The sequence below is a fragment of the Bombina bombina genome, chromosome 10 (genome assembly GCF_027579735.1).
Source record: "Bombina bombina isolate aBomBom1 chromosome 10, aBomBom1.pri, whole genome shotgun sequence".
Lineage (NCBI taxonomy): Eukaryota > Metazoa > Chordata > Amphibia > Anura > Bombinatoridae > Bombina > Bombina bombina.
The window spans coordinates 179,907,549-179,934,811 of NC_069508.1; the positions used below are offsets into that span (position 1 = coordinate 179,907,549).

The following is a 27,263-nucleotide window of genomic DNA, read 5'->3' on the forward strand; positions in this document are numbered from 1 at the left end:
AAAAAAAACTATTAAAAACAGGGGCATTTTCATTCTTGAAAATTGACATTGCACCGTATTTTAAAAATAGTTACCTTGTTGTTCTGAAACGCTGGATCGCCGTTCTGAAACGATGCCCGCCTGCTTCTTCCTGGTTTACTTACCCAGCAATGACGAAACCAGCTTCCTCCAATCACGGAGTTGCTTCAGGCAATGATTCCCCCGGGGGGGAAAACCGTGATTGGAGGATGCCGGAATCGTCATTGCTGACGTATGAAGAGGCTTGCGACGGGCTGGTGAAGCACTGGAGCGGCTTCAAGAAGAATAGGTAAGTATAGTTTAAGAAAACGGCTGAAATGTCAATTTTCATGAATGAAAGTGCCCTTGTTTTTAATAGTTTTTTTAAAAACCGAGCACTTTCACTTGAAAATTGACCTTCACATTAAGGGGATTTCACTAATGTTCTTTATGTAAAAAAGGGACTTTTACTTTACAATATAATGCTCAGTAAAATAAGCTGATATTTCTCTCCATGCTGGGGAGTTTTTGAGATTACAAGTTAAGTGCAATCAAAACCAATGAGCACAAAGTATTTATTTGTAGTGAAAACATAGAAAGTGTGTAAGCTTGTATGGAAGCGTTGATTCCTCTAAATGCTAGTGAGCTTGCAGTTAATGTAATGTTGTATTATATGGACAAAGGGTACATAGAATGGCTCATTATGTAATTTGCTGCATGGACAGTGAGCGTTGTGTCTTCACTAGGGATGGGCGAATGTGTAAATTTTCGAATTTCGAATGTAGAACGAATGTTATTATCGAAATTCAAATTCTAAATCAGAATGTTGATAAGAACGAATATTCTTAAAAATTAGAAAATCGAATGTTATTTACAGTTTTCGAATGTCACTTTCGAATTCGAATGTTTATAATTATATCGAATGTCCACATTCGAAATTTCGAATTTAACATTCTATTTAACAAATACTATTCAGAAGTTCAATAGTTCATGTGCTAGGGCGGGAATCTAGTAAATTGATACATAATAGATACAAATATATCATTTCGAATGTTTCCATATAGAATATTGCATAATTCCAATATTACATTTAAAGAAAGCATTAGAAATACTATTACAAACATAAATTCGGATTTTTCGAATTCGAATATAAATTCGAATTTTTCGAATTTGAATATTGCATAATTCGAATATTACATTTAAAGAAAAAGCATTAGAAATACTATTACAATCTAAATTCGATTTTTTTTAATTCGAATACACGTATTGAATAGTTCGAATATTACATTTAAAGAAAAAGCATTAGAAATACTATTACAATCTAAATTCGAATTTTTCGAAAAGAATATTTTCGAATGTAATCGTAAAATTCGAAACCGAACATTCGAAAATCGAATGTTAGAATGTTATATAAACATTCGAAATTCGATTCGAACAAACAAGATGTGTTTAAAATTTGTGCCGTTTTTCGAATGTTGCGAAACATTCGCCCATCCCTAGTCTTCACCTGCACTAATTGCTCACAGGAAATAAAAAAGACAGTAAAAATTACTCAACATCAAATATCAAAAAGTTCTTTGTCTCTATGTGAGATGAACAACGAGAGAACATTAGAGTTTATTCACACACAAAAAATCTACATATTAAAGAGCACCTACTTGAGTCGATCTTTTGATGCCAATGAGCCATTGTTTTTAATATTATGTACAACAAACAGGTTTTATCTACTGCTACTGTTGCCAAAGGTATTAATATATCTAGAAAATGTTGTGAGGTTTGATACCATTAGAGCAACTTTCCCAACAAGGCCCAGAAAAGCACAGGGGAACTAAGGAGGGTCCCTAACTTTTACATTAAAGTCTAAGCTGTGCAATTTGTAGTATAAACAAAATAGGTCATTGTTATGTATTTAAAAGTGTAGATCTGGATCATTTTATAGAAACCATAATATAAATAAGGTGCATCTGCTGTTGTGAGTGTAAGCAAAGCTGTTGGATCGTTCCAATACATCAGCCTCTCAGTCACACACTATCTGCTCTCAAGGGACATTTTAAACCAAAATTACACATTTAAAGGGACACTGAACCCAATTTTTTTCTATCGTGATTCAGATAGAGCATGCAATTTTAGGCAACTTTCTAATTTACTCCTATTATCAAATTATTTCCCTTCTCTTGGTATCTTTATTTGAAATGCAAGAATGTAAGTTTAGATGCCGGACCATTTTTGGTGAACAACCTGTGTTGTTCTTGCTGATTGGTGGGTAAATTCACCTACCAATAAACAAGTGCTTTCCATGGTTCTAAACCAAAAAAATTAGCTTAGATGCCTTCTTTTTCAAATAAAGAAAGCAAGAGAACGAAGAAAAATTGATACTAGGAGTAAATTAAAAAGTTGTTTAAAATTGCATGCTCTATCTGAATCACAAAATAAAAAATTTGGGTTCAGTGTCCCTTTAATGATGCAATCAGAGCAAACAATTAAAAAAAAAACATTCTCTTATTTACCTCTGACATTAAAGGGACAGTCTACACCAGAATTTTTATTATTTAAAAAGATAGCTAATTCCTTTATTACCCATTCACCAGTTTTGCATATCCAACAAAGTTTTACCTCTTTGATTACTTTGTATCTAAGCCTCTGCATACTGCCCCCTATCTCAGTGCTTTTGACAGACATGCAGTTTAGCCAATCAGTGCAGACTCCTAAATAACTCCACAAGAGTGAGCACAATATTATCTATATGACACACATGAACTAGTACTGTCTAACTGTGAAAAACTTTCAAAATACTCTGAGCTAAGAGGCGGTTTTCAACGGTTTATAAATCAATTTGAGCCTACCTAGGATTAGCTTTTAAAAAATACCACCCAGGGAACAAAGCAAATTTAATGATAAAAGTAAATTGGAAAGTCGTTTAAAATTGCCTGCCCTATTTGAATCATGAAAGTTTAATTTTGACAAGACTGTCCCTTTAAATTCACCTCCATATTGTGATCTTTATTGTCAAAACTTAGCTCCTTCCATGAAATCATACTGAGGTAGGCTTAGCAGGGTGACTTGAGCACTTAGATGTACAACATTGTTAAAACATTATTAGAAACTCTTCTCTATACGTGCGCACTCCTGATCCTACCTCAATATGCTCTCATGGAAAGGAGCAACGTTTAAAATAAGGATACCTAAAGAAAGAGATCAGCTTGATACTAGAAATAACGTTTGATTTGTTTTTAATTGTATGCCCCCCCCTCTCTTTTTATTTAATAAGGTAAAGAGAGAATACAGAAATAAAAAATGCCATAAATAAAAAAATAAAAATTAATCAGCCAACAAAATTGCTAGATAAGACATTTAATATACATCCCAAATTAGGGCTATTAGTATACATAGCACTAGTAATATACCTTGTTTTGTTATATTGTAATTAAAAAAAACAACAGACAGATATAAAAAAAAGAAAAACAAGACACTTATAAAAAAAAAGCAAATGGCATAAAATCTTTAATAACAAAGGAAATTATTATTTTCCTCCCCTGACTAGGGATGGGCGAATGTGTTTATATTCAAATTCGAATGTTAGAACGAATGTTATTGTAGAAATTCGATTTACATAATAGAATGTTGATAAGAACAAATATTCTTATAAATTTGATTTTCGAATGTTATTTACAGTTTTCGAATGTCACATTCGAATTCGAATGTCACATTTATAAAACACAATTGTAGACTAGAAACACTATTTCGAATTTGAATGTCACATTCAAATCGAATATCACATTCGAATTTGAATATTACATTTATAAAACACAGTATTAGACTAGAAATACTATTTAGAATTTGAATGTGACATTACATTTAAAACAGTATTATACTAGAAATACTATTTCAAATTCGAATTCAAATTCGAATTCTAATATTACATTTATTAAACACAGTTGTAGACTAGAAATACTATTTCGAATTTGAATGTCACATTCGAATATTACATTACGAAATTGAATGAATAGATAGCTAAACATTCTATTATTTGAATGAATAGTTTCGAATTTTATTGAAAAATTCGAAAATGAAAATTCGAAAATAGAATGTTAGAATGTTATATAAACATTCGAAATTCGATTTGAACGAATGTATCAAAATTTGTTTTAAATTTAAAATTTTTAGAAACATTCGCCCATCCCTACCCCTGACTACTTGGGGAAGAATTCTATGCTATGTCTGAATCATGAAGTTTAGTTATGAAAACCATCAATAAATAGTGTAGCCCACTAAGCAATGTCAATGTATATTAGACTGTTGCACATTTCAGACTCAATGAGGTTTTTGTTCTGTATTTCAGGCAGCGGTCACTTACGGACAGACTGACCTGCGGCACAAGTCTTTGACATTCATTGAACGCTTCACTCAGGTTTGTGAGCTCAGACTATTCTGTGTGCGTTTGTTGCTGTTCGTGTGTTTGTGCATTATTGTGTGTGTTTGTACCTATAAATCTGCGTAGTTCTGATTATGCTTTCTCATGGTTGGCTTGGATGTGCCATAAAGCAATGTGTTCTAGATGTTGTGCTACCCCCAAACTCACCTCATATAGAAGCCAAGAGCATAGGGAGGGATCATGCACCCCCACTAGACAACTAGGGATTGCTGATTTGTAATTAAACTAATGCACATTAGATGATTGTATAGCACATCTCCTCTCAGAAAGCCAAGTAGCATTAGTCACAGCAAGAGAAATCCCTTCTGGCTTCATCCGCCTACAAACAGATTTCTTACTGATGTATAAAAATCTGGAATAGGCCATCTGAGCCAGATGCTAAGAAATGGCGTATTTAGGTTTTGTGCTGCTCTAGGCACTCAGCATTCTGCTTCCCAGGCCTTTTTTGGTGAGGGTATAACGAGCACATGTGTGTATGTGTGTGTAGGTTTTTATATGGTGAGTGTGTGTAGTACAGTGTGCCTGTGTAGTGCAGTAAGTGTGTAGTGCAGTGTGGGTGTAGTGAGTGTGTGTATCAAGACTCAAAAAGTGCTGCCCTCCCAAAATCTGCTGCCCTAAGCAAGTGCCTTGTTTGCCAAGGCCAAAATACACCCCTGTGAGTAAGTTATGGTGAGTAGAAAGATAAAGAAAAGCCTATTCCCATTATGAGCATATAACACTCAACAGGACATTGTATAACACAAAACCTCAGCAGTGTTTCCAATGCAGCAGGGAATTCTGGGTGATGGTATGCAAATCAACTCCACAACAGCTGCCTTTTTTTATGTATACCATGCAGCGCTGCTCTAGGCAGCTTTAAAAGGACATCAAACCCCTGTTGCTTTTCTGTAAAATTGTGCGTTGTCCCCCTCTCCCTTGAAAAGCCAAACAGCTAATTCTGTAACCTGCAATTGCTCCAAATAAAATAGCTGGTTCAGGTAGTTTGCAGCTTTGTCTGTTCCCCCGGTGTGTTTGTGCTGTTTGTTTGCATGATGTGTGCTTTATCTTTTTCCCCTGTGTGTTTGTGCTGTTTGTTTGTGTACATGTGCTTTGTCTGTTCCTCCTTTGTGTTTGTGATGTTTGTTTGTGTAATGTGTGCTTTGTCTGTTTCCCCTGTGTGTTTGTCATGTTTGTCTGTGTGGGGTGTGCTTTGTCTATTCCACTGTGTGCTTGTGCTGTTTGTTTGTGTAGTGTGTGCTTTGTATGTTCCCCTATATGTTTGTGCTGTTTGTGTGGTGTGGGCTTTGTCTGTTCCCCCGGTGTGTTTGTGCTGTTTGTTTGTGTACGTGTACTTTGTCTGTTCCTCCTTTGTGTTTGTGATGTTTGTTTGTGTGACTTGTGGTTTGTCTGATCCCCCTGTGTGTTTGTCATGTTTGTCTGTGTGATGTGTGTTTGTCTGTTCTCCTGTGTGTTTGTGCTGTTTGTGCGACGTGTGCTTTGTCTGTTCCCCCTGTGTGTTTGTGATGTTTTTGTCGTGTGTGCTGTGTCTGTTCCCCTAAATGTTTTGCAATGTTTTGCTTTGTTTCTGGTGGATCATTTACTTTACAGACAATCACAAGATATCCTGGCATGTGCTAATTCACATAAGATTATGTCCCAGCCTCTCAGCTGCAGCTGCTCTCCTGTTTGACAGATTAGTATAGGACAGTGTCTGGGGTCACAGGACCATACCCTGCATTGCATGCTGTGTCTACGTCTTTGTTTCAAAGTGTCATTGTCACTGAGGATATGAGGAGGACAGATCACATCTGCTGTCACAATATACACACACAATATGTAAAATATGCAGCACAGCAGGAGAGTACAGAAAGTTGGGTCATATTGAGACGCTGGTGTTAGATTAGACTCTATGGGGGATATTTATCAAAGCGTCAATCTCGATGCGTTCGCCGACGTCAATACACTCGCCAGACATCGCTGCCGCAGATCCACGTACAATGCCATTATTTATTTAAAAAAACTTCAAAAACAGGCGCGTCAAGTACGGCACGATGAGCATCAGACTGTTGTTAACTAACAGTCATCGATGTTGCGCTTATTCTGTTTTTTCCCAATTTTATTTATACTATTTCATTACTAATCTTTTATTTTTCATCTGTTAATGTCCAAGAAATAGCTAGATTTATACATCAACAAACAATATCTCATAGAAAGTTTTTTTTATATTTATTTGTTGTTATATGATACTTTCACATAAATGTATGTGTATTTGTATTTCTAGAAGTCATGATATGCTTTTATCTCATGTTTTTTTATAAATGATTATTAATGCTAGAATTTGTACATATTTCTTTGCACATACTTGTGTGTGTATATACTGTGTGTGTATATATATATATATGTGTGTGTGTGTGTGTGTTATGTCAGAAATCTTTTGCAAACATATTTACATGTCCCTAAATTCCTTTTTTTTTTTCTAATTGCGAATATAACATGTAATCAAGGTATTATATGTATTTATTTGCAATCATTGGATATTTTAAGAGCTGGGACAGTTTTCTCTCTGTACCTGTGTAACCCCTCCAGATTGCAATCTAGTTTTAAAAACCACCCCTACACAGGTGTTATAAAATGGACTGGCATAAAAGATGACGTTTCTTACTGAAAAAGAAATTCAAGAGAAGGAAGAAATACACTGAAAAAGCATGACAGTAAAGAGGTGATTCGAATTTTAAAAACATTGACTAAAAAATATTACACTGTGTGTCCTTTTGTCAGCATCAATGTTTATCTTTAATACTAATTTCACATATACATACTTTCAAAGTATAATACACAATGTAACAAATGGCACTTACAAGTTCTGATGAGTGATCAATGACAAAAGTATCGAGCAATTGATAGTTTAAAATGTATATTTGAATCAGATTGGCTGATGTCATAAAGCATGTGATTATGCATATTCCAATCAAAAGTGGTTGAAAAATTCACTAGTGTGTGGGTTGTTTAGGAGTTTGCGTCATAATTGGTGCGAAAAGTGGTGCATCAAATTTGGTACAAAGTGGAGAGTGGGACTTGTATTACATGGCTTAAACATGGTGCAAATAGATTTTTCCAAAAAAATAAAAAGGAAGTTAGCTATATTATGTTGTGTATATATTTAATTTTTATCTCTATATCTATTAGTGCAACAAGTTTGGGGCAAAACTTTGCAACAAATTTGGAGAAATAATATTGTCCCCTTGCTTTGAAGTGAGAGTTGTAACATAATCCATAAGTAGTAATGTATTTTTCATTTTTATCCCTATGTCTACTAGTGCAGTAAATGTGGAGCAATAAATTGTTTGATTTAGAAAGGGTATACAATTTTAATAAAGTTTCTAATTTACTTTTATTATGTAATATGCTTCATTCTCTTGCAGCATCGAACATAAGCTTTCTGTGTTTTCAGACTCCTATTGATTTCTATGGCATCCGCGGCCTCAAGGGTGGCGGATTTAAAACTAGGTACGCTGCATTGGACCAATTTGATATATTGGGAAAAGGTTTAAATAGAGTCGAATGTGAATTCAAAACATCTGTAATGACGCAAGCATCGATCTGCGTCGGATTGAGATCGTGGGAGCGCATATTTCATCACACATTTCAACATTTGACGATCTTGACGCTTTGTTAACTACGGCATATCAATCTCTTGCATCAAATACGATGCGGGATTCCGGCGTATTATTAGTTGACACTTTGATAAATATCCCCCTATATGTAACATGACCTGTATTTAATAAAAACAAAAAGTTGTGGCGCTAACAAGAAAGATGTATATGAGCAAAAGGGAGGGGAAAACAAAAAATAAATCCCTCTAGGTTTTTACCAATTAAAAACTAATAATTACTTGGTGCTAAAATAGAGAAAATTAGTTTGTGATGAACTCTAAATATGTTTATTAACTATTGAAAAATAGAAAGAAAACTCCTGTTTAATTAATGCAGAATATAAAGGGTACAGGTTACAAATAAAAAAGTGATAACAGTGTCCCTAGCTGGATTTTTTGGAAGAACAAACTGCACAAACAACTCATAAGACATTGATGTAATTAAAGGAACAGTAAACACTTTGGCCCAGATTACAAGTGGAGGGCAGGGTGCAATAACAATATTGCTGGACCACGCTAAAATTAGCATGCTAATTATTACAAGTTAATGTAAAACAGAATTACCAGAAGAGGTTTAGTGCGGCCAACAACTCTTTAGCGCGCCCTATACTTTCAATGGAATTCGCAACCGCGCTAAACATCACTTGCCTGTGTGTGTGTATGTATATATATGTCTGTCTAAATATTTATGTACTTATATATTTATATATGTGACAGGGTTATGCTTGTGAAGCCTGCTGTGTGCTCTTTCTGTTTTCAGGACTGGAGAATCTACTAAAATTAAATTATAAACAGGCAAAATAAACAATTAAATATATTGCAAAGTTGTTTTACAAACTCAAAGTGTATCTCGTTAACTAATAAACACAAAACATTAACAACAGTAAAAACTTCCTTAAAGTTTACCATTAAAGTGAATGTAAAGTTTGAGGAATGAGTGACCGGTTTTTAATAATCCTATTAAAAGCAGGGGCACTTTCATTCATCAGACTTTAAATTACACTGCGTTTGTTAAAATACTTACCTTTTCTTTTTGCAAGCCGCTCCAGCGCTTCCTCCGCCCGTCGCAAGCCTCTGCCGACGTCAGAAATGATTATTCTGGCCTTCCACTAATCACAGCTTTGGTTTAGGCAATGATTCCTCTGGGGGGGGGGAAGCCGTGATTGGAGGATGCCAGAATCGTCATTCCTGACGTAAGAAGAGGCTTGTGACGGGCTGGTGCGGCTTGCAGAAACAAAAGGTAAGTATTTTAACAAAATCAGTGTAATTTAAAGTTTGATGAATGAAAGTGCCCCTGTTTTTAATAGGATTATTAAAAACTGGGCACTCATTCCTCAAACTTTACATTCACTTTAATAACATTGCAGATACAGAGATTAACATACATTTCATCATATGGATTTACTGCTGAATGAAAAACCAAGAATATAATGAGCAATCCTGTCCTGGGTGTCATAAGGTAAAGACTCAAGACCTCAAAGGGACATTGAGCTGAAAATATTCATACCATTCCTATAAAAGAGCACTCTTTTCATTCTGAAGCTGTCAAAGAGGTTCAGCTGGACCTTATTGCTTACTGGCTGATAAGGAGAACTCGCACTGTTTTATTGGTGGAGAGCGACAAACCATTTTGTTTTCACTACGGGAACTTTAGAGTGTTCTAAATTGAATCACATTTTATAAACCATCATAGAGGTAAGAAAGGAAAAAAAATGTTTTGTGCCCCTTTTAAAGGGACATTGTACTCCCATAAAATCAGGATCGTCATGGTAAAATGTACATATATATTTATTTATAGCCCATAGCAAGTTGGCATAATAAAGGTTTGGGTCCCTATCAGGGCCGGATTTCCCATTAGGCACAGTAGGCATGTGCCTACAGGCGCCTTGCAGTGAGGGGCGCCTGCCTGTCAATAATAAAAAAAAAAAAAAAAAAAAAAAAAAAATTTTTTTTTTTTTTTTTTTTTTTTTTTTTATGAGGGCATTTATTTTAGTAAGAATTGTGCTGCCAGGTGCCTACAAAGTCGAGTGTTTCATTGGGAATATGTTACAGCAGTTGAGGGAGCCATGAAGGAGAGAGGGCAAAGATTAAAACTAAACCCCTCCCATTGAATTTCTAAATTCTAATTTTAAACACATTTGTTGACCCCTGGATTACATATAATCTACAACATTCCATGTTTTCCTTTGAGAGCAACATCATATGATATTTATATTTCAGAACAAAATAAATGTAACATCTGTGTGTGTTTGTACCAAAAATATCAGAGTTTACAAGATTTTTTTCCCTACATTTTATATTTTCTTCCACTGGCTGCACAGGTTGTTGATGGTGATGAGCTTGCATGCTGCTAGTTTTAATATTGCTATTGTTTACACAAAACTGTGTTTGACTCCAACAAAATGTTAAGCACATAGTCAAGTCATCTCCAGAAAAGCAATACACTAATGGCTTGTCAATAAACATGTCCTATGAGCCCATCTGGGGTCTGCACAGATGTGTATTGCTGTCTCAGAACTGACATTGACTATGTGTTTAACTCTTTTGCAAGAGGCTAACACACTTCTCTGCAAGCACTAGTGCAATAATAAAATGCCCAGCAAACTGTCACATTTGATGTCCCTTTAAATAGGGTTTTCTTTAGAATATTTTGCATTAAAAGTTTAACATGATTTGTTTTTGTTATACATAATAGAAATTGTATGGCCATTTGAGTCAAGTGAATATTGATTTTTGGTGTAGCTTCCATTACAACAAATATTGCAATTGGTGTGTGTATTTGTGTATCTCCATAAAAGGGAAAATGTAATTTTACATCTAATATTTATTTTTAGTTGTCCTAAATAATAATAAAAAAAAGTCCTCATTTTTTCCACTTTTTTCTAGGGGGGGGTGGGGGGGTGGGGGGGGGCGCTTCAGGTTTTTGTGCCTACAGGCACCTGAGATGTAAATCCGGCCCTGGTCCCTATCACTATGCACACTTCTCATCCGTGCTGTTCTGACATAATGTGCTATGACTCACTGACTATCTGCATTGATTAATACAAACAGGATGCAGTGTGATCAAGTGTAGCAATGCTCAGCAGAGTATCCGGCCTGCTTCTTGCAGGGTCTAGCTGCTGCCATATGGGAACACTTCTTTTAATAGCACATCCTGCTTTATTCCCACAGGAAATTATTAAGACTCAGAGTTTCCGTGAGCTCTCAGAAATGGGACTTCTGTGCATCCTACAAAGTGACCGCTTGACCATTGACGAAGTCCCTCTTATTCAGGCCGTGCGGGAATGGGCCCATGTCAGCTCAGTAAGTGTTTGAGCTCCAAAACAAGTAATTGATGCTTATATTTTCCTCAACTCCAACCCTCAATATTTTATGGGTCCTCTGCCAGGGCTGACTTGTAGTTTAATTGATGTGTAAATATACATTTAGTAAGTTGTGTATTTGTGACCAAAATACTGAGAAAATATAACCATCAAACCCAAAAACAGTGTGCACACGCTTGTGTAAAAAAGTGAGTATATTAAAAAAGTACACACTTAGGGCCAGATTACAAGTGGAGTGCAAAATATAGTATTCGCTAAAGCAATATTTGCGCTCCACTTTGTAATACCAGCAAACGCAAATGTGTGCTGGTATTACAAGTTAGGGCAATGGGAATGCGACCTTGCGTTCGCATTGCACGGAAGCCTCCCAACATTTCAAAATTTAAAAGAAGGACCCCCCCACACACTACATAGCTTACACTTATACATGCAAATACACACACACTACATAGCTTAAATTTATACATGCAAATACACACACACACACAAACACTACACAGCATACACTTATACATACAGATACACACACACACTACATAGCATACACTTATACATACAGATACACACACACACTACATAGCATACACTTATACATACAGATACACACACACACACTACATAGCATACACTTACACATGCAGATACACACACACTACATAGCTTACATTTATACATCCAAATACACACACACACAAACACTACACAGCATACACTTATACATACAGATACACACACACACTACATAGCATAAACTTACACATGCAGATACACACACCCTACACAGCATACACTTATACATACAGATACACACACACCCTACACAGCACACACACGCTACATAGCATACACTTATACATGGAGATACATACATACACTACATATATTACACTTATACATGCAGATACACACACACTACATAGCTTACACTTATACATGCAGATACACACACACACACTACATAGCATACACTTACACATGCAGATACACACACACTACATAGCTTACATTTATACATCCAAATACACACACACACAAACACTACACAGCATACACTTATACATACAGATACACACACACACTACATAGCATAAACTTACACATGCAGATACACACACCCTACACAGCATACACTTATACATACAGATACACACACACCCTACACAGCACACACACGCTACATAGCATACACTTATACATGGAGATACACACATACACTACATATATTACACTTATACATGCAGATACACACACACTACATAGCTTACACTTATACATGCAGATACACACACTACACAGCATACACTTATACATTGAGATAAACACACACACACTACATAGCATACACTTTATACTTGCAGATACACACACACACTACATAGCATATACTTATACATGCAGCTACACACACATTACATAGCTTACACTTATACATGCAAATACACACACACTACACATCATACACTTATACATGGAGATACACACACTACATAGCATAGACTTATACATGCAGATACACACACACTACATAACTTACACATATACATGCATATACACACACACTTATACATGCAGATACACACACTACATAGCATACATTTATACATGCATATACACACACATACTACATAGCATACACTTATACATGCAGTTACACACACACTACATATCTTACACATATACATGCATATACACACACACTTATACATAAAGATACACACACTACGTAGCATACACTTATACATGCAGATACACACATACTACATAGCTTACACATATGCATGCAGTGCACGGAAGCCTCCCAACATTTCAAAATTCAAAAGAGGGCCCCCCCCACGCACTACATAGCTTACACTTATACATGCAAATACACACACACTACATAGTATACACTTATACATGCAAATACACACACACACTACATAGTATACACTTATACATGCAAATACACACACACATACTACACAGCATACACTTATACATAACGATACACACACACACTACATAGCATACACTTACACATGCAGATACACACACCCTACATAGCATACACTTATACATACAGATACACACATACTACATAGCATACACTTACACATGCAGATACACACACACACCCTACATAGCATACACTTATACATACAGATACACACATACTACATAGCATGCACTTATACATGGAGATACACACACACACACACACACACACACACACACACACTACATATATTACACTTATACATGCAGATACAGACACACTCCATAGCTTACACTTATACATGCAAATACACACACATACTACACAGCATACACTTATACATAACGATACACACACACACTACATAGCATACACTTATACATGGAGGTACACACACACACACTACATATATTACACTTATACATGCAGATACAGACACACTACATAGCTTACACTTATACATACAGATACACACACACTACACAGCATACACTTATTCATGGAGATAAACACACACACACTACATAGGATACACTTTATACATGCAGATACACACACACTACATAGCATATACTTATACATGCAGCCACACACACACTACATAGGATACACTTTATACATGCAAATACACACACACTACACAGCATATACTTATACACGGAGATACACACACACACACTACATAGCATACACTTATACATGCAGATACACACACACTACATAGTTTACACATATACATGCATATACACACACACTTATACATGCAGATACACACACACTACATAGCATATATTTATACATGCAGATACACACACACTACATAGCATACACTTATACATGCAGTTACACACACACTACATAGCTTACACATATACATGCATATACACACACACGTATACATAAAGATATACACACACACTACATAGCTTACACTTATACATAGAGACACACACACTACATAGCATACACTTATACATGCAGATTTACACACAAACCTATACATACAGATACACACACACACACACACTACACAGCATACACTTATACATACAGATACACACTACACAGCATACACTTTTATACATACAGATATACACACAACATAGCATACACTTATACATGAAAATACGCACACACTACATAGCTTACACATATACATGCAGATACACACTACATAGCATACACTTTTACATGCAGATACACACACTATGTAGCATACACTTATACATGCAAATACACACACACTACATATACATATACATGCAGATACACACACACTACACACACACACACACACACACACTTATACATACAGATACTCACACACACACTACATAGCTTACATTTATACATACAGATACACACACTGCATAGCATACACTTAAACATGCAGATACACACACACACATACATACAGATACACACACACACACACACACACACTACATAGCTTACACTTATACATTCAGACACACACACACACACACTACATAGCATACACTTATACATGCAGATTTACACACACACTTATAGATACAGATACACACACACACTACATAGCTTACCCTTATACATGCAGATACACACACTACACAGTATACACTTATACATACACACACATACACACTACATAGCATACACTTATGCATGCAGATACACAAGATGTAGTATTCGCTAAAGCAATATTTGCGTAAATGTGCGCTGGTATTACAAGTTAGGTGCAATGGGAATGCGACCTTGCGTTTGGGCATTTACTTTGAGATGTTACCTCAGGCGTTTCCCTCTGACAGAGCTAAGGTGGGATTTCTCATCTCGTTACTCTCTGAGACAGCTCTTGCCTGGGCTAATCCCTTGTGGGAGACAAATAAACCTGTGATTTCAAATTACCCTGAATTTGTGGCCTCCTTTCGAAGGGTATTTGATGTTCTGGCTCGCTCCTCCTCTGCTGCTAAACGACTCATATCCATTCAGCAAGGTACAAGATCTGTTGCTCAGTATGCTATTGAGTTCCGTACGCTTGCCGCAGAGGTAGGTTGGAACAATGAAGCCCTTGTTGCTGCCTTCTTTCATGGGCTCTCTGATGCGATTAAAGATGAAGTTGCTGCCAGAGATTTACCAGAGGATCTCGAGGCATTGGTGTCTTTTTTATCCTAATTGACATCAGACTCAAAAAGAGGCCCTCTTTCAAGGGGCGCTTGTGGAAGCCTCCTGTTCCGGTGTCTCCTACGTGTTCGTTCCCACCCATGCCTCCCTTTCCTCCCATGCCTCCTGGTCCCGAGTCACCAGGTACTGCTGAGCCGATGCAGTTGAAATTCACGCGTTTCTCCACGGCGGAGAGGGCCTTTAGGAGGAGGGAGGGGCACTGCCTCGATTGTGGGTTACAGGGCCACCTTTTGAAGTGTTGTCCTACACGGCCGGGAAACGCTCACACCTAAGGTCCTGTCGGGGGGCAGACCTTGGGTGGTTTATCCTCGTCCCCAGAACCGCTTAAGGAGAAACCTTTGGTCATGGTTGTCCTTTCCTGGGTGGACTCCTCCATAGTCACTCAGGCTCTTGTTGACTCCGGTGCTGCGGGCTATTTCATTGACAGTGCTTTTGTATCAAAGCACTCCAATCCTGTTTTGCCTCGGTCCGTTCCGCTTGCTATTGAGGCCATTGATGGCAGGCCCCTTCAGCCCACACTCTTTACTCACGAAACTGCTCCGTTGTCCATGGCTGTTGGTGCTCTCCATTTTGAAACCCTCCAGTTCCAGGTGATAAACTCTCTGCATTTTCCGTTTGTTCTGGGTTATCCCTGACTCCAAAAGCACAATCCCAGTCTCGACTGGCGCAGGTCCGAAATTTTGTCGTGGTCCCGCAATGTATTTCCACTTGTCTTCGGAAACCAGTTAAAGTCTTGTGCACTTCTTCGGAATCTCAATTGCCAGAGGAGTACCGAGAGTTCCTAGATGTTTTTGACAAGGTGCGTGCCGGTACGTTGCCTCCTCACCGGTCTTACGATTGTGCCATAGACCTGCAACCCAGAGCCATTTCTCCTCGGGGCCGGGTGTACCCTCTGTCTGTTGCAGAGAATTGTGCTATGGAGGAGTATGTTGCAGATGCTATGTCGCGGGGGATCATCCGCAAATCCTGCTCTGCTGCAGGGGCTGACTTCTTCTTTGTGAAGAAAAAGGGTGGCAAGTTAAGACCATGCATCAATTATAGGGGTCTTAATCGTCTTACCATTAAGAATGCTTCCCCTATTCTGCTCATTACGGAACTCTTTGACCACCTCAAGGGAGCTACGTTCTTTTTTAAACTTGATTTGAGAGGAGCGTACAATCTTGTTAGGATTAAGGAGGGCCATGAATGGAAAACAGCATTTAACACCAGGAGCGGGCATTATGAGTATCTTGTGATGCCCTTTGACCTATGTAATGCTCCTGCTGTTTTTCAGGAATTTATTAATGATGTCCTACGAGGTATGTTGCAACAGTGTGTTGTGGTGTACTTAGACGACATCCTCATACACTCACCCACACTTGAGGCTCATCGTTCTGATGTTACACGGGTTCTTCAGAGACTACGTGAGAACGGCCTGTTTTGTAAACTCAAGAAATGTGAGTTCCATCAGACTCAAGTAACCTTCCTAGGTTATGTTATCTTCGTTGCAGGGTTCTCCATGGATCCTGACAAGTTATCTGCAGTTCTGCAGTGGCCTCGCCCAGTTGGTCTTCGGTCTATTCAATGTTTTTTGAGGTTCGCCAATTACTATAGAAAGTTTATTAAAAACTTTTCTTCCTTGGTCAAACCTATCACAGACATGACCCGTAAAGAGAATGATCCACTCCATTGGTCACCTACTGCCATTAAGGCCTTTGATAGTCTTAAGACCGCCTTTGCTGCCGCTCCAGTTCTGGCTCATCATAACCCTGTCCTGCCTTTCATTCTTGAGGTTGATGCGTCTGAGACTGGAGTAGGTGCCCTCTTGTATCAACGTCCTACGCCTGACGGTTCCTTGCATCCGTGTGGTTTCTTCTCTAAGAAATTGTCTCCAGCGGAGTGCAATTATGAAATTGGCGACAGGGAATTACTGGCCATAATTTTGGCACTCAAGGAATGGAGGCATCTTCTCAAGGGTACTAGCGTGCCAGTGCTCATTCTTACTGACCACAAGAATTTAACTTATCTATCTGAAGCAAAACATTTGTCGCCCTGACAGGCCAGATGGGCGCTATTTTTGTCTCGGTTTAATTATGCGGTCTCCTACCTGCCTGGTAGTAAGAATGTTAGGGCTGATGCCCTCTCTCGACAATTTTCGCCTCTGTCCAAGGAGGAGTCTGTACCTACTACAGTTATACCTCCTGACCATATTTTGGCTACCATACGTACTAATTTGACTTCTCCCTTGGGGGAGGAGATCCTGGCTGCACAAACCAATGCACCTCCTGAGAAACCTAGTGGTAAGTGTTTTTGTTTGTTTTGTTTTGTTCCTGAGAATCTTCTAACTAAACTTTTGCACACTTACCACTATCCTAAAGCCGCAGGTCACCCAGGCAAGAACCAAATGATTTAGTCTGTCACTCGACAATTCTGGTGGCCAGGTCTTCGTTCTGATGTTGCTGCATATGTTGCCTCCTGCTCAGTTTGTGCACAGAATAAGACTCCTCGACGTCTTCCTGTGGGTCTTCTTCAACCTATTGCTAATGGTGAGCGTCCTTGGACACATCTTTCCATGGACTTCATTGTCAAGCTCCCTGTTTACAATGGCAATACTACTATCCTTTTGGTGGTTGACCGTTTTTCTAAAATGTCACATTGCATTCCCTTGATGAAGCTGCCTACCGCTCAGATCCGTTTACATGGGTTACCCAAGGAGATAGTGTCGGACCGGAGTAGCCAGTTTGTCTCCAGATTTTGTCGTTCCTTTTGTGCTAATGGGGATCCAGCTTTCCTTTTCCTCGACATATCACCCTCAATCCAATGGGGCTGCAGAACGGTATAATCAAGCTCTGGAACAGTTCCTCCGTTGCTATGTCTCAGATCACCACAATAATTGGTCTGAACTGTTACCTTGGGCAGAGTTTGCTCGTAATAGTGCTATTAATGCTTCCTCCAAGTTATCCCCGTTCATGGCGAATTATGGGTTTCAACCATCCTTGTTGCCCGATTCATTCATGTCTCAGGGTATTCCGGCTTTGGAGGAGCATCTCCGGCAACTCCATTCCACGTGGGTGCAGATTCAGGATTACCTTCATCGTTCTATGCAGTGCCAAAAGTTCCAGGCTGATCATAGGCGTCTGCCCGCGCCTTCCTACCAGGTTGGTGAGAGAGTTTGGCTGTCCTCCCGCAACTTGAACCTTTGTGTGTCTTCCAATAAATTGGCTCCCCGTTATGTTGGTCCTTTTCAAATACTCCGACGGGTTAATCCTGTGGCCTACGCTCTTGACCTTCCTCCTGCTATGCGCATCTCCAATGTTTTTCATGTCTCCCTCTTGAAACCATTGGTTTGTAATCGGTTTACCACTGTGTTGCCTCGCCCCCGTCCTATCTTTGTTGACAACCATGTGGAGTATGAGGTCAGCAGCATTTTTGACTCTCATATGTCCAGGGGCCGTGTACAGTATTTGGTTCACTGGAGGGGCTACGGTCCGGAGGAGCGCTCTTGGGTTCCCTCCTCTGATGTTCATGCTCCCGCCCTCCTCCGTGCCTTCCATGCTCGTTTCCGCAATAAGCCTTTTGTCCTCCCGCAGGGGAGGGGTCGTTGAGGGGAGGGTACTGTCAGGGTTTTTTTCCCTATTTTGTTTGCCATGTGCTGCTGGCAGCCATTTTACTCACCTCTCTTTCTGACTATGGTGCATTGTGGGGGTGCTGCTCATTTCCTGCACTTCCTTTTATGGACAGACTGGTGTGCATCATCCGTGTGAGACAGGATGCAGTCTCAGAATTGTGATGTCATCACTTTAAAGGGCCTCTGTTCAGTATGCTTTGCCTTTGCGTTGTCTCAGACCTGTTTGTGAGAGTTCCTGTGTATTACCTAGCTGCCTGACGTCCTTCCTGGTTCCTGATCCCTGGCTTTTTCCTGACTCTGCTGTTTTCCTTGTTGCTGATTCTGGCTCATCTGACTATTCGCTTTGGCTCCTGACTCGGCTCGTCTGACTACCAGCTCTAGTTTTGACTCCTGGCTTGTTATTTGACTTGTGGACTTTCTATTATTTTTTGCTATTAATAAAGGTGTGATTATTTTTGCACTTCTCGTCTCAGTCTGATTCCTGGCACCGTGACAGGACTGCTCCTAACCCGAACATGGAGGCATAGGTGTGAACACAAAAACGTTTGTTGGGGTTAGGGGCGGCCAAGACGGGGGCAGTGACCAAGGCTGAACTTCGCACTCTGGGGACCATAGGACCTGTCGGGGGAGTTTCTTACGGGTTAGGTCGGTCAGGGGTTTGGCGAGGGTACTATCGTTAGGGACAAACCTCCGATAATAGCTGGCAGTTCCTAAGAAGGCTAGGACTTGGGTCTTGGTGCGAGGAGTGGGTCAGTTTGCCGCTGCCTCGACCTTGGCCAGCTCTGGTCACTGCTTTCTGCAGCCCACTCGGTGGCCCATATATTGGTCTTCCGAACACCTTATGGTGTGTCTGGTTTCAGGGTTAAGTCAGCGGATCTAAGGCGATCTAGAACGACACCTAGGTGGATTAAGTGGTCCTCACAGGTGTCGCTATAGATGGCAATGTCATCTAGGTAGGCACAGGCATAGTCCTGGAGGCCATCTAGGAGGCAGTCAACCATATGCTGGAAGGTAGCTGGGGCATTCTTCATCCCTAACGGCATTACCTTAAACTGGTAGAGGCCGAAAGGGGGTGATGAATGCGGATTTGGGGACCGATTTGGGGGCTAAGGGGATTTGCCAATACCCTTCAAGGGTAGTCAGGAAGTGCCCGCGGCAATCCTGTCCAACAGGTCATCGACCCAGGGCATAGGGTAGGCATCAGTGGTGGTTCTGTCATTGAGTTTACGGTAATCAATGCAGAACCGGGTGGTGCCATCTTTCATGGAGACCTGCACCACCGGGGATGACCAGGGACTGCTGGATGGTTCAACAACACCAAGGTCCAACATTCCCCGTAGCTCCCGGTGCATACTGTTTCTGACAGCTTCAGGTACTCGGTACGCTACCTGTCTCAGGGGAGCCTGTCCCAGGGTTTCCACTCAGTGGAGGGCTGCTGGGGTATACCCAGGGACATTGGAAAATATTTATTGGTGGTCCTCTAGTAACTGCCGGACTTGCTGTCTCTGGCCCACCTCTAACCTCTTGTCGAGGGTTATGTCTCTGACCCCCTGGGGGATCTCATTTGGGCCAGGGAGCTCCCGCATGGGAAGGCTCTCAGAGTCCTCCACAGCCGGAGCACAGATAGTGGCCATGTCCTTGGGTCGATCTTCATATGCCTTGAGCATGTTCACATGAAAGGTCCGCTGGACTCGTTCATCTGAACATTTGACTACAAGGTAGGTGGTGTTATTCAGTTGTTCCACCACCTTGTAGGGTCCCTGCCATGAAGCCTGTAGCTTGTTTGTTTTGACAGGCTTCAAATCTAGGACCTTCTGCCCTACTACCAGAATTCAGCTACGAGCATTACAGTCATACCACCGCTTCTGGTTCCCCTGAGCAGCCTGAAGGTTCGCCCGCACCATGGCAGTGAGGTCCTTCAGTCGGTCTCTGAATTTTATGACATGCAATGGAGGGTCCTCCCTCATGTTCTGACTCCTCCCAGTGGGCTCTCAACAAGTCTAGGGATCCCCTGATCTTCCAGCCATACATCAACTCAAAGGGGGAAAAAAACAGTAGATTCCTGGGGCACCTCTCTGTAGGCAAATGGAAAGTGCAGCAGGTACCTGTCCCAGTCTTTGTGAGTGGCCGAGAATGTCCAAAGCAACTGCTTCAGGGTCCTGTCGAACCTTTCACAAAGCCCATTGGTCTGGGGGTGATATGGCGCACTGAAAAGGGGTTGGATCCCGCACAGTTCCCACAACTTTTGGGTGACCTCGGTGGTGAACTGAGTCCCCCGATCCAATACCATTTCTTGGGGGAAGCCCACGCTGGTGAATATCCATGGCAGCGCATTTCTCCACTGTCTCTGCTAGGATATTCTTCAGGGGTACTGCCTCCGGATACCTAGTGGCAAGTGGGCTTTGGTATGGTCCCCGGTGTTACCTACTTTCTGGCATACCACACACGTTCTGCAATAGGCCTTAATCTCTTGGCCAGAAAAAGATTTGGAAAGGTGGTGGTGGATTCGGGAGCTGCCCAAATGGTCGGCCAGAAGGATGTCTTGCCCTATGTGCAACAGGTGGGACCGATTCCTTTTCGGTACTACCAGCTGTTGCTTGGGCACTGGCCCTTTCTTCCTCTGGGAGACCCGGTACAGCTTGCCCGTGGGTGGTCACTGGCCAGGAGTCCTGGGGAGTATCTGCCAAAAAGGTTGAAATGAGGAGGCCGAGGTCATTTCCCAGTAGAACCTCTGTGGGAAGGTCCTTCATCACACCCACATCAACAGCACGGGCCCTGGTGCCCCAAGCCAGATGGACATGGGCTATGGGGACTCAGACAGTGGTGCCTCCAGCCACCTGAACAATAAGGGTCTGCCCAGTGGGTGTAGATGGGGAGGCCAGATGAGGCTAAACCATGGTAATGGTGGACCCAGTGTCCCTTAATTCTTGGGCTGCCTTCCCATTGACCTAAACAGTCTGGTAGTGGTGCTGACAGTTATCAGAGGTCACCAAGTTAGGTTCCTGTAGGGTGCCAAACTCCTCTTCAGCCCATTCAGGGTAGTCCACTGGGGCCGGGGCATACACATAGTGTGCCGCAGTTTGGAAGGTCCAGGCTGGGGCGGTTGTGAAGCTGGTGGGCTGGGGGTGTATTTGCTGGGCTGCTAGATGAGGTCAGTTCTGAGTTGGGCATTCCCGCCTCAAATGTCCAGGCTGCCCACAGGCGAAGCATCCTCGGGAGTCCCTGACTCTCTTGGGGGGATAAAGACCAGCAGAGTCGAGGGCCTGTTGGGAGCTGCTGGGGACTTGATGGCGGCGGGAGCTGGGCGGAGGGTTGGCTGGGGGTCAGAGGGAACCGGGCGGCTGCATTCTGGTCCGCCTGAACAGCCGCCTGGTGTCCTGTGGTGGGCCTTCGATCATGGACCCATTCCTTGACCTCGACTGGAACATGGTTGTAAAAATCCTCCAGGAGGAAAAGCTGTGCCACTTCTGTTCCAGTGGTGGCTTGACAGCCAGCTAGCCAGGAGGCCATTGACCTAGTGAACTGGTGGGTCCACTCTGTGAAAGGCTGCCCCTCTTGTTTCCGTAGTGCCCGGAATTTCTGCCGATGAGCCTCCGGCGTGAGTCCATAACGAGCAAGGATTCACCTTGCTATAGTCTTTCTGTTCGTATGGAGGGGTGGAATGGAAAGCAGCCAAAGCCCGTCCAGACAGCTTGCCAATCAGGACCGATAGTCAGTCGGCGTGGGCGACCCCCTGCAGTTCACATTGGGTCTCAAAAACCCGAAGATAGAAACCAATATCTTTCTCCTCTAATGTGTAGGCCTGGAAGGCCCCATGGGGTAACTTGGGTGCTCGGGGAGCCTGCACCTCGGAGGCGGAAGAAACACCTCCCATAGACTAGTGAAGCTCTGCTAACCTATCATAACCTATCAGGTATCATACAGCACCAGTCGCCACTCCACTTCCCTTTGTATGTCGAATGCAGTTGTCCCCGGGGTAGATGCGGTACTAGTTGCTGTGCGCTGTAGGAGGTTGCTCATGGCCCTGGTCCTCATCCGACCCACCAGCCACCTGGTCACCTTCCAGCATTTCTCGGGTGAGGGCTGGTCTGCTCTTGGGGCCCGCAGTCTTTCCTCTGGTCTCCATCCGAACTTGTCTTCAGGTAGTGGTTTGAATGTTCCAGGAACTTGGAAGTTTCCCACCACTGCCAGCCAATGTGACGGATACCCCGGCTACCCCGACTGGGTAGCTCAGCCAAATGGGTCCTGCTTCCACCGTTCTGACTGCAGCTATGTTGCTGGCAAGTGATCACAGCCTGTAGCCACCCCTGATGCCTGCGAGAACCAGTATTCAGGGTCCCACCCTGTGACAGAGTCCGGCTACCCAGACTAGGTAGCTCTGCCAGAGGGTCCTTCCTCTGCCTGGAACAGGCTGCTATGTAGCCCAGGAAAGTGATTTTAGCAGGAGCCCACCCAAATAACTAGACATACTAGCATTCAGGTGAAACAGGAACTGACTTTATTGGAAAACACACACTCATTTTATACACAAAGCTCATCTTGATAAGACACTGGACAATCCCACAATTTTCCCTCCATTCCTGCCCCACCAAACAGGCCGGCGCCTCCATAGCAGCCCCAGTCCCACAGAATCCCAGGACACTTATACATGCAGATACACACACACACTTATACATACAGATACACACACACTACATCATATATCTGTATTTCATTGTATGGGGTCCTGGGGTTGGCAAGCACATTAGCTGGCAGTCTGAGGCTGCCACTGTTCATTATCCTGGTGTTAGCACTACTCATCGCATAAAACTGAAGGCATGCTAGTATTATCACCAGGGGTTAGATGTCATCACTACCAGAGGTTAGAGGTCACCATTACCTGCGGTCAGAGGGTATACAGCTTCTTACTCCTGCTTAACCCACACACACACCATTCCTTTTCCACAGGGAATCTAACAGGTATATACCCATGGGATAGAAAAGTCAGCTGCTTCTGAGAATGGGCCCAATAGAATTTCTTTCTTTTTAAATGCATGGGGCAATGCAGGACAGATGGCAAGCAACCCAGGAAAGTGGGACAGACCCCTAAAATCGGGACTGTCCCGCGAAAATCGGGACAGTTGAGGGGGTCGAGAGAGCGCTTCCATAGGCTCCAATGGGAGCCTCATTCTGATGCCGTCAGACATGGCATGAGAACTAGCGCAGCGAAGAGGTAAGTCGCACAGTTATGGGCAGCAAATATAAATGTATCTGTATACCACAATGTAAAGGCAATTTTCACCCCACACCCACCCACTTTAGTCCCTTATAACTGCTTTGTGTAGATACTTTATTAAAAAATAAAGATGCCACCATATTTATTTTTTAATAAGGATTACTAAACTGTATTTTGGGGCAGTTGACACGCTTTAAAAAAATTAACCAAAGGTTTGACCTGGTTTAATTTTTTGCGAGCTTGCGGTAGCAATAACCAGACACTTGTAATGGCTGGTTCTTTATCGTGCGCCTGTAAACGGGCGAGCAATAAATTAGTGCTCCACTTGTAATCAAGCCTTTAATTAGGTCATCTCTGATATAACCATAGCCAGAAGTAAGACCTTCTGTTTTCAGGACTGCAGAATAAAGTAAACAAATATTTGTAGACTATAAAAAAACAAAATTTAGTATTCTCAAATTTGTACATTTATATTTGAAATGCTGGGAATCCAGATATACTCAATCCCTTCCACGCTCTAGTAACTGGTACTAAGTTTCTAATTTACTTCTATTAAAAAATGTTTTAGGTCTCTTGGTATCCTTTGTTGAAGGAGCAGCAATGCGCTACTGGGATTTAGCTAAACACTTCAGTGAGTCAATGGAAAGAAGAGGCATATATGTGCAGCTACCAACCAGCAGCTAGCTCCCAGTAGTGCATTGCTGCTCCTGAGAGTACCTACATATGCTTTTCAACAAAGGATACCAAGAGAATTAAACAAATGAGATCATAGAAGTAATTAAAAAGTTGTTTTAAATTGCTTGCTATACCTGAATCATTGGTTTAATTTTGACTATTCTGTCCCTTTAATGTATTCGCTTTTTACATAAAGGTGTGCACAATGATTATTATTGTATTAGTTTTTATTAGGAGAATATCTGATCCAGTGGTAAAGCAAGAGATGTAGACTTGTTTGTTTTATAGGATGCTAATTGTAATGTGCAGACATATAAAAATACTGTGAGCACAAGTTACATGGGTAGTCCGTGCTTCACTGTGCTCATCAAACTTTGTAAATCTCATCTTATATTATGGTGCAGAGTGATTGGTTTTTATAACAAAAAGCCATGATCATTAGGCAAAAAGATAATGAATAGATTACAGGTACAATTTTTGTAACTTGTTCATCATTTGTTTAAAAATTTAAAGAGATACAGATTTAAATTGGGGTAGTCAGTATATTCTTATACAGTGAGTTGCATGTTTGAATGCTTTCTTAAAGGGATAGGGTACTTCAAAATGTGTTCATATGAAATATCAGCATCTAAACTTTTTTTTTAACTTTAGAAAAATTATAAAGTAAAAAAAATAAACAACAAACACAACTATATTAGTTGTGCACTTCATACTAATTATCATTGACTGGTAGGCATTTCATATCAATGCTCGTTGGCTGATAGGTACTTCATGCTAATGCTCAGTGGCTGATAGGTATTTCATGCTAATGCTCTGTGGCTGATAGGTACTTCATGCTAATTATCCTTGGCTGATAGGCACTTCATGCTAATTCTCATTGGCTGATATGTACTTCATGCTAATGCTTAGTGGCTGATAGGTACTTCATGCTAATGCTCAGTGGCTGATAGGTACTTCCTGCTAATTCTCATTGGCTGATAGGTACTTCCTGCTAATGCTCATTGGCTGATAGGTACTTCATGCTAATTCTCATTGGCCGATAGGTACTTCATGCTAATTATCATTGGCCGATAGGTACTTCATGCTAATGCTCAGTGGCTGATAGGTACTTCATGCTAATTATCCTTGGCTGATAGGTACTTCATGCTAATGCTCAGTGGCTGATAGGTACTTCATGCTAATGCTCAGTGGCTGATAGGTACTTCATGCTAATTATCCTTGGCTGATAGGCACTTCATGCTAATTCTCATTGGCTGATATGTACTTCATGCTAATGCTTAGTGGCTGATAGGTACTTCATGCTAATGCTCAGTGGCTGATAGGTACTTCCTGCTAATTCTCATTGGCTGTTAGGTACTTCCTGCTAATGCTCATTGGCTGATAGGTACTTCATGCTAATTCTCATTGGCCGATAGGTACTTCATGCTAATTATCATTGGCCGATAGGTACTTCATGCTAATGCTCAGTGGCTGATAGGTACTTCATGCTAATGCTCAGTGGCTGATAGGTACTTCATGCTAATTATCCTTGGCTGATATGTACTTCGGCTAATGCAGGGAGTGTGCAACTAATACTGGCATATCAGTTTAAATTTAAACAGCTTTTACTTTATATTTTTGTTTGTAGCAAAAATAAAAAAAATCAACATATTGATGTTGCTCTTTCACATTTGATGACAAAATATTTAAATACATTGTCCCTTTAATAGTAGTAGGTTTCAACTATTTTTTCTTTCTTTCATGCACAGGGCGTTTTTTCTGCAACAGTCGTACGCGTCTTTTGTTGTTGGGTCTTCAGCTCAGACATTATTTTATGTTTTGCTTCAGGTGGTGCTTGATATACCAGTCTACACTGTTGCTTTGGAAGTCGTGCGGGAGTTGCGTCTTTTCCTTTTGTCCCCAGAAGAGCTAACATCTGTTGAAAAAGAAAACAGCAACGATAAGCTCATACCGGTTAGTTGAATTTTACTATATATATATATATATATATATATATATATATATATATATATATATATATATATATATATATATATATATATATATATATAAATATATATAATAACTCATTGTGTAGTTCATTAACAAATCTAGACAGGCCAGAAGGCTTGTTTTTTTCCACAGAAGACCTCTGAATTACAGTGTTTCCAATGCAGCAAAAGATTCTGGGTAATATATGCAAATTAGGTTCACAATGACGCACTATTTTACTTCAAGTCTGCTTTTCAGCAGATTCACTTAACGC

General features: G+C 40.8%; 1 protein-coding gene across 1 annotated transcript in view; it reads left to right on the forward strand.

The window, feature by feature from the left end:
• The window catches only part of BTBD19 (BTB domain containing 19), a 170,826-nt gene that overhangs the window by 140,268 nt on the left and 3,295 nt on the right, over positions 1-27,263 (forward strand). Inside the window, exons 5-7 of the mRNA XM_053693552.1 lie at positions 4,337-4,405; positions 11,232-11,363; positions 26,846-26,971. Of these exons, the coding sequence (XP_053549527.1) occupies positions 4,337-4,405; positions 11,232-11,363; positions 26,846-26,971 (327 nt within the window). The remainder of the gene's footprint in view (positions 1-4,336; positions 4,406-11,231; positions 11,364-26,845; positions 26,972-27,263) is intronic.